This window comes from Dromiciops gliroides, chromosome 1, assembly GCF_019393635.1.
Source record: "Dromiciops gliroides isolate mDroGli1 chromosome 1, mDroGli1.pri, whole genome shotgun sequence".
NCBI classification, from domain to species: Eukaryota; Metazoa; Chordata; class Mammalia; order Microbiotheria; family Microbiotheriidae; genus Dromiciops; species Dromiciops gliroides.
In genome coordinates this window covers 253040052-253055897 of record NC_057861.1, presented here as the reverse complement: position 1 = coordinate 253055897, position 15846 = coordinate 253040052, and the positions used below count along the sequence as shown (strand labels likewise).

The following is a 15846-nucleotide window of genomic DNA, read 5'->3' as shown; positions in this document are numbered from 1 at the left end:
TCCCTGCTTTCCTTTTTTTTTTTCCTTTCTTAAATCTCTATTCTGAATATGACTTCCATTAGGAAGGGTGATCTGCAAAAAGTGGAATTTGATCTGAATCTTGAAGGAAACCAGGGGCACTAAAAAGCAGAGGTGGGAAGGGAGAGTGTTCCAGGCATGGAGGTAGTCAGTGCAAAAGGAAAGAGATGGGAGGTAGAGTGTGAGATGGTGAGTAATAGCTAATGTGACAATACGGTAGAGTGTATGGAGGGGAGGAAAGTACAAGAAGGAAAGATAGGAAGCTGTCCAGTTTATAAAGAACTCCAAATGACCAAGAGGGGATTTTTATATTTGTTTTGGATATAATAGGGAGCCACTAAGGGTTTATTGAGTAAGGAGGTGCCATAGACCTTTACTTGAGAAAAATCGCTCTAGAAGTTTGAAGTATATGTTAAAAGAGCTCATATTGAATTATTTCCTTTTAAAAGTCTATTGTTAAAAGGCAGGACAAGGAACTATTATGTTGTGAAAGTAAACTCAAAAGTAGGCCTGCTGGGCTACCCATGTACTAAGCATATCTGATATACTAAGGGTGCAAAATGAGACATAGGTTATTTTGGACGTGATCAGTACAGGAATTTGTTTTGTTTGCCTATGCATATTTGTTGCAAGGCTTTTCTTTTTTTCATTTTCAATAAGAAAGCAGGAGGGTGAGAAAGCAAAAATTTGTTGATTAAAAAATTCCTTTAAAAATTAAAAAAAATTAATGCTGACAATCAAAATAATCTTAGATTTGGTTGAAGGATAACTTCGAGTTCCATTTACTTGAAGAAGTTTTTTTGAAAACATAATTTTTCCCCTTCTCTCTCTTAAAACAGATTTATTTTACTCCATTTGAATTAATTAGCTACTGAAATAAAAGCTGTTCAGATACAATTAGTCTAGAATAGGTCTCCTGTAGCACCAGGTCTATGATACTATGATGTTAAAACCAGAATTAAAAGAAGTAATGAGGCATCTCCAGTGACCATGGGGAAGTCCCTGAGCTTGGAATATCATTCACTCCTTTCCCTGCCTCAACCTATTGAATTCCTACCAGTCCTTCAAAACCCAAATCAAATATTTCCTGTTCAAATTAGTCTTCCCTCATCCACCCTGTTGGTAATGACCTTTTCCTCCTAGGTCTTCACACAGCAGTTTGTTTGCACCTCTCTTTGGTATTTGTGTATCATTTTGTTTCTTGCAACGGGCAGCTAGGTGGCACAGTTGATAGCATGTCAGGCCTGGCATCAGGAACCATGAGTTCAAATCTGGACTCAGGCACTTACTAGCTGCGTGACCCCAGGCAAGTCATTTCAGCATGTTTGCCTCAGTTTCCTCATTTATAAAATGAGCTGACAAAGGAAATGGTAAACCACCATAGTATCTTTCCTAATAAAACCCCAAAAGGAGTCACGAAGAGTTGGACATGACTGAAAAAACAACTGAATGACAATAGCAGCAATTGTTACTTGCATATGTCTCCTATCACTCTCTTAAACTACAAGCTTCTTGAAGGCAAGAGATTGCATCAAAACTTTGAATCTCCTATAGGGCCTATGGGCACTTAATAAATGCCGGTTGAAATACAATAGTAAACATCCTAGGAATGAGAAAGGGAAGGAATCTTTTCCTGCTTCTTTATCTATTGACTATTAACCAGAACAGATGACATGCTACTGAATTATTATTGTCATTGCCTTTTCTTTTGCTCGCAAACTTAGGTCTCAGTTTCTTTGACTCCAAAATAATTTCTAAAAAAAGATCTGCTGACATTATAGGATGCCTGCATCATTAACCATGTCCATGTTTTGCCTGGAAATAATGGTCTCTTAGAAATTCTGGTATGTATAGAATAAAGAAAGGTCAAAGTAGTAGTATTAGCACACAGACCTACTGACTATGTAAAACCTTTTGCCATCAAGCTATACAAATATGTAAAGGATGGAGAGAAGAGTGAGAGAGTTCTGGTACATAAATTAGTTTTCATTATACATAGAAACATGCACACACACACACACAAACACACACACACACAGAGCTGCTCTTCTACTTCTTATAGTGAACTCTTATAGGTTCCAAATCTTAAAAGGAATGAGAATAATGGAAAGCAAAATAATACAATGGTAAGTTATTTGGAATCTGAAGGCTTGATTTATATCCCAGCTGTACTACTTATTCCCTGTGTGATCTTGGGTAATTCATTTAATTTCCTTGGACTTCAGCTCCTACCTAATCTATAAAATTAATTTGAACTACATGGTTTCTGAAGTTTCTTCCAACTTTAAGTCTATAATCCAATGAATTAGAAAGGGAAGTAGGGATCAAAACCTACTAGGAAAAGCTAAAGGGATTGTGGTAATTTAACTTGGAAAAGAGATTGGATTATTTTCTTTAGAGTTATTTTTGGTTTTTTGGGAAAAATCAATCATTTGTTCTCTATGTTTGTTCTAGGTACTAGATGAAATATAAAATTTAAATAAAATATGATGCCTGCCTTCATGGAGTTTATAACCTAGTAGACGAATATGACACATTCACAAATAACTGTAAGAATTCTAGCTTTGGCAGGACCTAAATTAACTGTTCAATACCTAATTCCTAGGTAGTAAATAGGAGGAGAAAAGATTTACTCTTTTGATGATGTTTTTTTTAAACTTAAAATATGTAAATGCAATCTACCCTATTATCTAATAAATACTTTAGAGGGTTCTGAAACAAAGTGCTTTATGCCACAGGATTATCCATTGGATTCAAGTGTGAGGACTTGTGTTCAAATCAGTACTGTTGCTTACTAGCTCTATCACCTTGGATGAGTGATGTCCCCTCTGTACCTTATCATCTTCATCAGTAAAACAGGGCAGGGGGTAATCACACTTGAACAACACATCTCACAGCATTGTTAATGTGGGAAAAAAATGAATGCTATATAAATGAGGATTGTTTATAACATGCACATATGGAAGATTTTTGAGCATGTAAAAAAACTCCTTTTCTGTAGATCTTTTAAAATGGGAGAAAAGATAGGCCATATGTTTGGGATATATAACAGTGCCTGAATTGGGTGAGGAGATGATTTGACAATTTCTCAAGACCTCCTCTAAACTTAAGTTGCTGTGATAATCTTGAAAATATCTTGGCTGATGTCTTTTAAATTGGGCATAAAATCCCTGTCAAAAGCTTTAAGTTGAGTTCCATTAAGAAAAGGAATCATTTTTATGTATGGGTCAATTTACTCTTTTTTCCTAATAAAATATAAACAGAGTAGAAGAAGTTAGATAAGGGTTGTGCAAAAGGAGAAAGTAAGAAACACACTTTCTGTGTACCACTTTTGAACTCCAACCTTGGCTGGACTCACACTAATTCCTCAGTATCTATTCCCCCATCCTATGTGTAGACCAGATTTATTCTATTCTAGAGGATAATTTTAACCTTTTACAAGTTTCCATGTCAACTGTGTTTTGCCCTCTATTTTGTGTTGTAAAGCTCATTATTTTATATAAAAATATATTCCTCTTCTAAAATAGGTCTAATGCTATGAATAAAATGCCTGCTCCCAGTTAGTATCTCTGAAAGGAGGAGAGATTTTCGTGATTAAAGAAGAGTTTTAAGTAAGGCCAAGTCTGTGAAAACATATCATGATTTGAAAAAAAATGTTTCCTTTTGTGTCTAGGAATAGCACTTCACTATGGTGTAGTGCAAAAAGGCCTGGATTTGGAGACAAGAAGAACTGGGTACAAATCCTGGTCCTGCTACTTCTTAGCTATCTGACCTTGAACAGCTTGTATAAATTCTTTGAACCTCAGTTTTCTCATCTGCACAATAAAGGTATTGATCGAATGACCTCTAACCTTCCTCCCAACTATAATTCTATGATTCTATCTTGCAGGTTTGCTTTTATTGCCAATAATATCACAGTCTCCCGCCCTCCCCTCCCCTCCCCTCTTCCCAGTGATTTACATGTCATGCTGACTAATTCTAAGCAAAGAACTATTAAATTCATAAATTCTTTCTCTGTTTTCCTTTCTAAAAGGAAGCCTAATTATTTGTTTAAGTTAAAAACCTTCTGCTTGATTAAGGTCACCAATAAATACAGCTGTGTTAGCATTTTTCCAAATACCTTTGGATTTTACAAGTTTTATTACAAAAAAATGTTAAACCAAGGAGATAAAGTTTAGTGACCTTAATATAGAACTTGTACTTGGGAACTTTGCTAATCAAATAGAAGGAATGTATTTCTGCAACCACCCTAGCTAGCTAGGTGTCAGCTAGGTGGGGCAAGTGGATAGAGTCCTGAGTTCAAATCTAGCCTCAGACACTTAACAGTTGTGTGACTCTGGGCATGTCACTTCACCTCTTTGCTTCAGAGCAGCTGGAAACAATGGCACCTACCTCTTAGGGTTTTTGTGAGGATCAAATGAAATAATAACTATAAAGTGTCTGCTTCTATTAAGGAATGTTAAAGGGTCTCTTGAACTTATCTTTTTGAGTTGCTATATTTTCCAGAAACACTGGACCCAGAGTATGCAGGAGGGCCTGAATGTGTCAAGGACAAAGTCCTCCCCACCCAAAGTTGACATAATTTGTTGTTGTACCCCAAGCTGGACTCCCTGTGTAATCTTGGGAGTCAAGACAGGTGCCAGTTAGTATCTCCTAGGTTGGGAAACTGCTTGTGCAGTGGTAGCCATGTAGATAAGTAGACCATGATATCTTCATGGTCTAGCAGTTACCAAGGGAAAAGAATGTGGCTTTTACTGTCTCCTTGTACCTTCTCTTTGGGAGGGTTTTTTTCCTTTTCCCACCTTTACTGTACCTGTCCCCCTCCCATGCCACACGCCATTAGGTGGAGAGTCATGTTTCCCCCCTGTTTCTTTGCTGTACTGTTATAAATATGCAGACTTTTGTATGGATTGTGAAGTTTTGGGGTTCCACATGCATATTCATTCCTCGTGTAACAAACCTAGTTTTCATGTAAGGTTCATGAAATTGGGATTGTCTGTTGACAGTGCTTAGTAAATGCTTGTTTCCATGAACACTTTATTTTATATATGAAAACTGAATCACAATTATGGACTTTCCCTTTGCTATTCCCTAGATAATTATCTGCTTCAGTTTTTAGTTAGAATATATATATATATATAATGTACATTTGTATTACATATAGTAAGACAAAATGATATACGTGAGTCTCCTTTCAAATCTCAGCTGAAATCTCAAGTTCTGTGGGAGGCTCTTTTAAGTCTCCCCTTAGTTGCTGGTATCCTCCCCTCTGATATCACCAACCATTTACACTGTATACATTTTGTATGTACCTAGTTTTTATTTATTAGGATGTGAGCCTCTTGCAAGCACAGACTGCTTTTGCCTTTCTTTGTATCTCCAGTACTAGCACAGTTTTGGCACATAGTAAGAGCTTAATAAATCCTAGCTGATTCGACTTAATTCTATTGGAAAGCAAGTCTATAATGGTAACCATATATTTTTGCTTTGACATGAGTAAGAAAAAGAACTTTTGCTGTCACTCAATTTAAGAAATGTGCATTAAACACTTATTTATCTGCATGGGTTACTTAGGCACTGGAAAAAATACAAGTAGAATTAGCAATCAGCATCCTATAGGGTAGTTCTCCCTTGGTGGGGTGGGGAGAGAAGTTGTTTTTAAATGATGGTATTTATAGTAATCATAGTTGGCAATTCATTTGCCACCAGCTGCTCTGCTTGGTTCAGCTCCCATCATCATCTTCATCATGCCCTGCCCAAGATAAACTCATCACTAGGAACTCTCATCATGGAGATTGCTTCAGTTTTTGCTACTCATATGTCATCAGTGCCCTTAGTTGCTCCTGCCTCTCTTTCTGAGGGCTGGGGGGTAGAGCAAGAAATGCCTCGAATTTCCTGCCTTATTTGAGGGCTCAGAATGCCAATCATCTCTTCATTTGCCACTAGTTGTCCTACCTGGTTTCAACTCCACTGTAGTCTTTATCATGACCTTGCACCAAGTACACTCTGGCGCCTTTCTCCCCTTTTCAGTTTTTTTCTTTGATGTGTCTATTATCTTCTCCATTATATTGTAAGCTCCTTGAAGGCAGGGGCTGTCTTTTTCTTATTTGTACCCCAAGGCTTAGCACAGTGCCTGACACGTAGTAGGAACTTAATAAATATTTATTGAATTGCATTGTCCACAACTGGTAATTGATAGATATACAGATATCTGTGTCTATGTCTATATAGATATCGACATCAATATAGCTATGGCTATCTATAGCTATATCTATAGAGAAACCTACAGATATAGATCTCTCGCTTTCTCTCAATTATCATGGGCTCCTTAGTTCTCATCCATGTCCTTCCTTCCCATTTCTAACAAGTTGAGGTTAAATTACTTTGTTGCCTATGAGAAAGCTCAGAAATAGTATTGTGCTTCTGACCCTAATCTTTACACTATGCCATGTGACTGGGAGGAGTGGGCTTAAGGCTAGACTGGTCAGGCATGTAAGCAGAGCAGTTTGTGATGGTCTTCTTTACCTATGACCAGAGGGGGTTATAGCTGTAACAGTTAGACCCGTGAAGGGGGTAGTTTTATAGAGCCACCAATAGTCCAGTCTTCTTAGAAGCTATATGGGTAAGTGAATAGTGTATTAAATGTAGAGTCAAGGGTAGCTAGGTGGTGCAGTGGATAAAGCACAGGCCCTGGATTCAGGAGGACCTGAGTTCAAATCCAGCCTCAGACACTTGACACTTACTAGCTGTGTAACCCTGGGCAAGTGTCACTTAACCCTTATTGCCTGCCCCTCCCCCCCCAAAAAAGTGCATTAAAATGTAGAGTCAAGAAGGACTGGGTTCAAATCCTGCCTCTGATGCTTACTAGCTGTGTAACCTTGAGCAAGTCATTTAATATCCCAGTGACTCAGTTTCCTCATCTGTAAAATGAAGGATTTGATGGCCTTTAAGATTCCTTCCAGGGGCAGCTAGGTGGCGCAGTGGATAGAGCACCGGCCCTGGAGTCAGGAGTATCTGAGTTCAAATCCGGCCTCAGACACTTAACACTTACTAGCTGTGTGACCCTGGGCAAGTCACTTAACCCCAATTGCCTCACTTAAAAAAAAAAAAAAAGATTCCTTCCAGCTCTAAATCAATGATCTTATGTTTCTATGATGCTATGGAAATTATCCACTGAGGAAAGCCCCTAAGAGAACCATCAGTTACTTTGCTGTTTTCATTTTAGGGAGCTACTTATATTGTAAAGTGCTAACCGCAGAGAAGAAGACAAGCTTTGGGTCATCTTATAACATTTTTTTAAAAAAGAAGACTGCTGTCACAGAACTAACTCTTAAGCACTAGATACTATGTACGTACCCCTACTGATCCAGGGAGACATTTGCCATGGAACACTGTGATGAGTCATCTCTCAGTGTTTAAGACTTGGGAAAGGGTTTGCCTTTGTTGGGCTTGCTATTGGTTTCTCCAATGACTTTCACAGTATCTAGCTCATAATAAGTACTAAATATTTACTGATGGATTGATTTGTATTTATAGTAATTACAACTCTAGCTCTGTAAGGACAGGGTAGGTGAGTGAGTGCAGAGCGGCCTCCTATCCTGCCCACCCTGAAAAAGGCACAGTTGTTATAATTCTAAAACGAAGAGTTACCCTTGTAGTTCTAGAGACTTAAATGTGCCTGAGGACTTTGGAAACATTTTTTTCCTCTTCTCATTTTCCTATAAATAGAGAATGCAAAACTTAAAAGAGGATGGATATTATGTTCTGTAAAACTTGGTTATTTCTTCAAACCCCTTTGAGACTAAAAGTTTTAAAAATGAACAACAAAGTACTCAATACTTTCACTGTGGCATTGAGGTAACACTGGTTTCTCAAAGGCTTTGCCAGTGGACTACAGATTCCGATAAGTCCTACCAAGGTGAAAAGACTTCCAGTATGGGCCTGGTGCCGGACTGTGTGTCCATCATCTGAGGTTGAGCCTAGATGAGTCAGAGCGGTCCGTCACTAGGTTGATAGCAAGGCAATGAATTTGTTTTTCTATTTGTCATAGGTACTCTGGAAGACCATTTACTAAGTTGTAAAGGGTCAGTGATCTGCATTGGTAGAGGGAGTGGCCAAATTAAAAAACTGATGGATCACCAAAGTAAACTGGAATTGAAGAGAAAAAAATATTCTTTTAAACTATTCCAAGAAAAAAATATATACATACCTATACACATACATATACACACAAACATATGTGCACATATATACAAATGTATATATGTGTATGGCCTAATATTTTATCTGAGTAATTACTCAATTAGGATTATTTCTGTACAACTCAGTAGTTACAGACACCAAATTTTCTCTTTCTTGTCTTCTAAATATACACAACATGAAATAACCTCTAATCATGACTTAGCTTGGTAAGAAATAAAAAAACCAAGATGGTAATTGTTTTAACAAATGACAGACTTACAATTGCATTTCTTCTGAACAAATCTAAGCTTGCATGCTGTTCTGTAGGTAGATAACCGGATGCGATCCAAATCTTGGGCTCCTGGTGAAAAAAAGTAGACGGATGCTAAGTTGCACTTGGAGAGAAATTTTATAATGTTCACAAGCAAAACAGACTGGGATTATAAAATGCATACTTTTATTAGCTCTCCCCTTCTTCCTTCCAATCTTAAAATGTATTCGCAATCACAAGTTTTGAAATGGTCTGCTCTATATCACCTGGTTTCAAACGGGGCTATCTATGCCTCTGGAGAATCAAGCATATCTATTCAACTTTAGAAATTGCATTGTGGATCACGTTCATGAAATAAAAAAATGGGAAGCTTAGCCTGCTGTGTCTGTCACTTTGTAGAACAATCTGGTCCAGCTGTAGGCTAAAAGACAAACCGGCTAATCTCCCGTATCAAAGGGGAAAATATCAACACTCAGTCACAGAGAAGCTACATTTTTATCTTTAAAAATAATTAAGATAATTAGATAATGATCTCAGAAATACATAGATTCTTTTTAAAACTTTTAAAAATTCTGAACTTAATAAATACCATAGAAAAAATAATTTCGAAAGACAAAAGTGGACAGAATAAAAGGATTATCCTTGAAAATGTGAATCTATTATGTATATCTTTTTTTTTAAGTCCATAAGAAATTCAGAATGTGGCCAGGCATGATAGTACACACCTGTTATCCCCACCACTGGGGAATCTGAGGCTGGTGGATCATGAGCTCAGGAGGTCTGAGCTTCAGCATAGGGATTACGTTGATCCTTTGTCCATACTAGGTCCAGCACTAATAGGGTGGACCCTGAGAAACAGGAGTCCACTAGGCTGCCTCACTTATGAACCTGACTGGGTCAGAACACGAACACATGAAAGGTTCCATGTTTATGTGGGATTGGTCTATGAATGGCCACTGCACTTCTAGCATAGGCAAGAAAGAGACACCCAGCCTCCAAATATACAAATCCACAAATAAATAAATAATCCAACATGTAACATCCAGTCTTGCTTTGTTGTCGTTCAGTTGTGTCCGACTCTTTGTGATCCTGTATGGGGTTTTCTTGGCAAAGATACTGGAGAAGTTTATCATTCCTGTCTCCAATTTTATGCAGGCAGGGGTTAAGTGACTTGCCCAGGGTCACACAGCTAGTGAGTGTCTGAGGCCGGATTTGAGCTCAGGTCTTTCTGACTCCAGGCTCATACTCTATGCACTATGAGCCACCTAGCTAATATTCTGTCCTTATCCAAAAATAATTACAGGGTGTTGGATCTGGAACCAGGAATATTTTAGTTGAATTCCAGGCTCTGACACTTATTAGCTGTGTGCCATTAGGCAGTCACTCAACTTCCTCATTTATAAAATGAGGATTAATAATAGCACCTGCCTCCCAGGGTTGCTGTACGGATAAAATGAATAAATATTTTTAAAATGCTTCACAAATCTTATAGCTCTATATAAATGCTAGTTGTTGTTTGCCGTTATTATTATTATCCTTCCTTTTTTTTTTTTGCAATTATAACTTAGATGTTATCCTGCATCTCTTATTGACTAACCAATGGAGGTAATCAGGACCTCTGGACTTTTCTGCAACAGTTGGGCTCCTTGTGAGCTGGCTGATCAGATCAACAATGATGACGTTATCCCAATAATGAGCTTCCTGGGGCATAGTGGATATTAGTCAAACATCCCCAAGTAGTGTGACCAGGTGAGAAATGAGGACTAATTAGGTTTCTGACCTTCAGCAGATCACTTGAGCTTGAACTCTAGTTTCTTCACATGTAACCCCATTTCAGTTTCAGTTTTCTATGATCTGGGTCCTTACTATACATTCATATGGTTATCACAGGGGTCAGGGGTGTATGTACATGGGCAGTACAAGTAGCTAGAGATATTCAACCATGAATCTTAGAATGTTTGATATCAACAGCTCTGATATATTTTATTTTAACAAATGTTTTGGTGGGGCAATGAGGGTTAAGTGACTCGCCCAGGGTCACACAGCTAGTAAGTGTCAAGTGTCTGAGGTCAGATTTGAACTCAGGTCCTCCTGAATCCAGGGCTGGTGCCTTATCCACTGTACTACCTAACTGCCCCTCAACTGCTCTGATCTATAGAGAGATGTATGCATTCTCATTTCATAAATGTGTAACTGCTCCTATATATGTAGTAAATCAGTAATGCCTGTATCATTCCGGTTTACTAGTAGTTTTCCAGTAAAAAAAAAAAAATGCTGGGTACAAAAACTATGTTGAACTTAAGATTTCATTTCACTAACATGTGAAAAGCCAAGGCTAATTAGGTGCCTCTTATGAAATTGAGCCTGAATGAACAGATGTACTTCTTTGATCACTCCCTACTTCTTTAACTCGTTACCCTAAATTCATTTTTAACAGACTTTGCCAACACCCCCCAGATTTTGGGACTTTGCAAGTTAGAACATTAATTATTCAACCTGATGAAAGTTGCACAGTTATTTGACTTTAACACAGAATCAGAGAACCTTTCCTTAGGAATCTTAGAGATCATTTAGCCTGATTTTTAATTCAATGCAAAAATCCTGTCTTTGATATCTTTGATGTGTTATCTATCCAGTTGCTGCTTGAATTCTTCGTGTGACAGGAAGTTTATTACTTCACATAGAAATCTGTTGTATTTGTTAGATCTAAATTGAAGAGAAATCTGTCTCCCTGTCATGCCTACTCATTGGGCCTAGTTTTTTCCTCTGTAAACCATCCCTTACCTCTCTAATCTTCAATATGTTTATATCTAATTCAGCCTTCTCTAATGCCCCCCAAAACAAACAAAATTTTATCATACCCTAACCATCTCCTCAGGGTACTGTTCTTTATCTCTCTACTTTTTTTAAAGCCAAAATCCTAGAAAACTGGTGTTTACACTCACTGACTCCACTTCCCTCCCCTCTCTCTTCAAAACTTTGCAATCTGGTTTCTGACCTTATCACTCAGCTGCGACTGCTCTCCCCAGAGTTAGCTATGTCTTCTTAGATAAAGCTAATGGTATTCCTTCATCATCTTCAACATATCTGCCGCATTTGCCACTGTTACTCTACTTTCTATCTGCTGCCCTGACTGATTTCATCTCTGGGGAATAAGATGTCCCTCCCAGGATAAGCTCATCACTTCTAAACTCACCACCAAACTGCTAGCTCAAGACCTGATTGATACCACCTCCCTCAACCACCTCCCTCTTCTGATTGGAGGGCTGCAAGGGGGAAGTGCAAAATTCCTTTCAATACTTCCCTTTATATAGGGCAAATACTAGATTCAACTCAGTCCACTTACTGCATCGGCTGACCTGCCTGGTTTCAACTCCATGGATGCCTCCAATGCTAAGTGCTCCTCACCCCTTTCCTGCCTCTTTGTGTGTTGAATCCTTCCTTAGACTGGAAACTCCTTGTTGACAGGGGCTATTTTTATGAGTTGTATGCCCAACACTAAGCACTGTCTGGCACATAGTATTAAAGACAGAGTCACTTAATAAATGCTCGTTGATTCTAAATGCTCAGAAACCATATGCTTCATCTATTGTAGGATTTTCAAATGGAATGAAGACCAGTAAAATGTAGTTTCTGGAATCCCCTTTTTTCCTCTCCTGAAAAAAGTAGAAGATTTGCTTATTTCAATTGGAGGGGCATATCTTTCTCAGTGGTTGAGAACAGTGATGCTGTCATTGCATATTAAAGTGCCCTGGGATACAATCTATAAGGGTTACAGACCTGCTCCCTTTCCATTCTCTCTCTCTCTGTCTCTTCTCCTGTCTCTCCTCTCCCTCCTCATTATTAGGCCCATTATTTCTCTGTTCTTATTGACCTGAGCATAACATTGCTCTGAACATAATATTCAAACGTTCTTAACATTCTTAACAGCTCATTTTGGCCTTCTTAGCCTTGCTGATATTAATCTTAGAGATTTTTGTTACTCATAGTTGTCCTTGGTTATCGACTCTCTTTCCATTTTTTAAATACATGTACCTTTAGATTCTGACCACATCAGAGAGCTCATTGTGTACGACCCCCCCCCCCCACCTTGCCCCTGGTCCTTTCAGATATACAGTGGTGTAGTGGAGAGAGGGCTGGACTTGGAAGCAGTAAGCCCTGAATTTGAATTCAGATTCAGAAATAGCTGTATGATTATGCACAAGTTACTTAAGTGAGTAATAGTTTTATCATCTGTAAAATGAAAGATCTCTAAGATCTTTTCCAGCTCTAAATCTATGATTTTATGACCTTTCCTTTTTATTCACTGGGTTCATTTATGATTATGTTGAAAGAATTTAGATGCTTTTATTATTGAGTCTACTATCACATATATGTGATAGTGTTCTTGGGGAGGGGGTATGGAATCATACCTATCTTGTCTTTTGCCATGAACTTAAGTGTTCAAGAAATGTTTATTGACTTCTTGACCTGGGACATGGCAGCATTAATAAATGCTTGTTGACTGATTGAGACCACAAAGTTGGTCACTGGCAGAGCCAGAACCCAGATCTCAGAGTTCCCAGCCCAATGCCCTTTTCATTAGAACAAGAGCAGGCTTTGTGCTAGAGATACTTTGATAACCTTGTTAATATTATAATGACTTGGTTGGGAAAGGGAAGGGGGAACAAAGGACTGTTACTTAGGGGCAACATTTTCATTTTAACTGAGTACTGCCTTCTCACAAAGGAGTCAGTAACCTGGGAATTTTGTCTCAGCAGGGAAGATATTTTTGACAAAGGGGACCTTTTCCTGAACCCCTTAAATCATAGCACAAGGCAACTTAGGCTTATTTGTGAGCCAAAAATGCTTCTTAATTTAATCTCCTTTCCTCTACTTCCATTCCTTATAATGCTACATGGAAGAAAAATCCTCAACAAATGTTCAGTTGGATTTGTCAGGTATTCTTTTCCATTATACTCTGTTCCCCTTTCTTAATTTCCTAGACAAAAGGTCTATATTTCTTTCTTTTACTGTCAACTCTTAAGTCTTGATATTATTTATTCAATGAACCTTGTCCTTCTGGGGCTCTAATACCTCTATCTTCTTGAACACCACCAATTCCTATCAGAAGTGAATTTTCTTGTGATATTTTCTCTTTAATCTGTGAATTTTTTGTTTTGTTTGTTGCAGGGTAATGAGGGTTAAGTGACTTGCCCAGGGTCACACAGCTAGTAAGTGTCAAGTGTCTGAGGCTGGATTTGAACTCAGGTCCTCCTGAATCCAGGGCTGGTGCTTTATCCACTGCACCACCTAGCTGCCCCCTCAGAAGTGAATTTTCAATATTTGATGCTAGAGTCTTCTTTATTCATTTACACATCTGGGTTTCTCCACCTCTTTTACTGTCTTACTGACAATACCTGGGAAACTACCATTCCAACTAACGTCCCTGCCCTACACACACATATAAACACTCTTTCCTCAGTTTTACTAAACCCTCCCTCCTAATTTGTACTGCACTCAGCATTTGGGTATCACAATCAATTCCTTCTTTTATAACCAGATAATTGTTTTATCCAGCTGAATCCCATTTAATACTCTCTCCAGCTAACCATTTAGTAGCCATTAGTACTGATTGTAAAGCAACCTTCTTAGTGATGGTGAATGAAGGTCAGATATGTTTTGCTGTTTGGGAATGATACCTGAGTCTTATTTATCATACTTAAGAAGGAAAGATATACCTTTGTTTAGCTTGCTGAACTATTCTTATTCGTATAATCAATTAGAAATGTGTTCCAAAGTAATCAGAAGCATCTTATCAGGCTCTCTAATTACTCATAAAACCATTCATTAAGCCCAACACAATCCCTAAAAACTTTATAATGAAAAGCTCAAGTTACAACTGGGAAAAATAGCATAGTTAACCTTACCATCAGACCCCCAGGGGTTCAGGGCCCTCTTCTCTTCTCTCTTTACATTTTCTATTTTGATGATTTTATTAGCTCCCATGGGTTCAATGATCATTTCTATGAAGAAAAAAACCTCCTAAATTTACATATTTAATTCTTATTTCTCTGCTGAGCTTAAGTCTTCAATTGTCAATTTGCCTGATGGATATTTCTAACTGCATTGTACAAAATGCATCTCATCTTTCTCCCTAAATGTGCTCCTCCAGTGAATGCCTATTTGTGTTGAGGACACCACAATTAATTCATCAATAAGTATGTATTAAGAACCTATTAGGTTCTAGTCACTGTGCAAGTTACTGGGGATTGAAAGACAAAAGTGAAAATATTTCCTGCCTACAGGGATTGCTTTCAAGACTGCTTTACAGGGGTCAGCTAGATGGTGCAGTGGAGTAAGCACTGGCCCTGGATTCAGGAGGACTTGAGTTCAAATTTGACCTTGGACACTTGACACTTACTAGAGACTAGTAACTTGGGTGGGATAGGGGGAAGGGGTCAAGTTCACAACTGCCCAGGTTCACAACTGCCCTTGGAGCCACTCTCAATTCTTCATAATCCCTTACTCCCCATACATTCAATTAATTGCCAAGTCTTGTCTTTTGGTCTGAATGATCTCTCTTCTTTCTACTCATTACCATCACCTACTTCAGCCCCACTCCCCATAACTTACCACCTGGACTATTGAAATAACCTCTATAGCTCCATCCATCCTCTTCTCTCAATGCATCTTCCACACAACTCTCAAACTGATATTCCAGAAGCACAAGTAAGAATGTGACAGTATTGCTCAAAAAAAAGTAAAGTGGTTTCCTATGGCCTCTGTTTCTCATTTAAAGCCCTTCACAGACTTGAGTCCAAATGACCTTTCCTGATTGGTTTCACATACTCATCTTCATGAATTACTTTTTGGTCCAACAGGCCTACCTGCTGCCCCCCTAGGCAATATTCTATCTTCCTTCTTTGTGACTTTGCACAAGTGATCTATCCCCCATAGCCGAAATGCTTCCCCCACCCCTTGCCTCACCAGGGAATCCTTCATTCTCTTTCAGACTCAGTTTGAGTCATTTTCTACCAGTGACCTTTCCTGGTTTCTCCAGTTTGTTAATATCTGCTCCCCCCTCAATTACTTTGTTATTATTGTTCTTTTTGTATTTGCCTATCTGCATACATGCTATTTCTCCCCAGTAGATTATAAATTCTTTTAGGGAAGGGATTAATTTATTTTTTCTCTTTGGATCTTCAGACCTTCATACAGTGTCTGGTGTATTCAGTAGCTGCTAAATAAATGCTTATAAAATTGAACAAGATTAAAAAAAAAGAATAACCATTGTTTCCATCTAGAAACAATTTCTATTCATTAAGTCTTTTAATTTTATAAGGCATTATCAAGAGCAAAAAAAATTAAGTTAAAGTCAAATATCTATAATGTTA

General features: G+C 38.2%; 1 protein-coding gene across 38 annotated transcripts in view; it reads right to left on the bottom strand.

The window, feature by feature from the left end:
* Positions 1–15846, bottom strand: part of DTNA (dystrobrevin alpha) — a 490634-nt gene that overhangs the window by 158479 nt on the left and 316309 nt on the right. For all 38 annotated transcript variants that reach the window (XM_043976702.1, XM_043976699.1, XM_043976700.1 and 35 more), the window contains one exon: positions 8480–8560. In XM_043976702.1, the coding sequence (XP_043832637.1) occupies positions 8480–8560 (81 nt within the window). The remainder of the gene's footprint in view (positions 1–8479; positions 8561–15846) is intronic.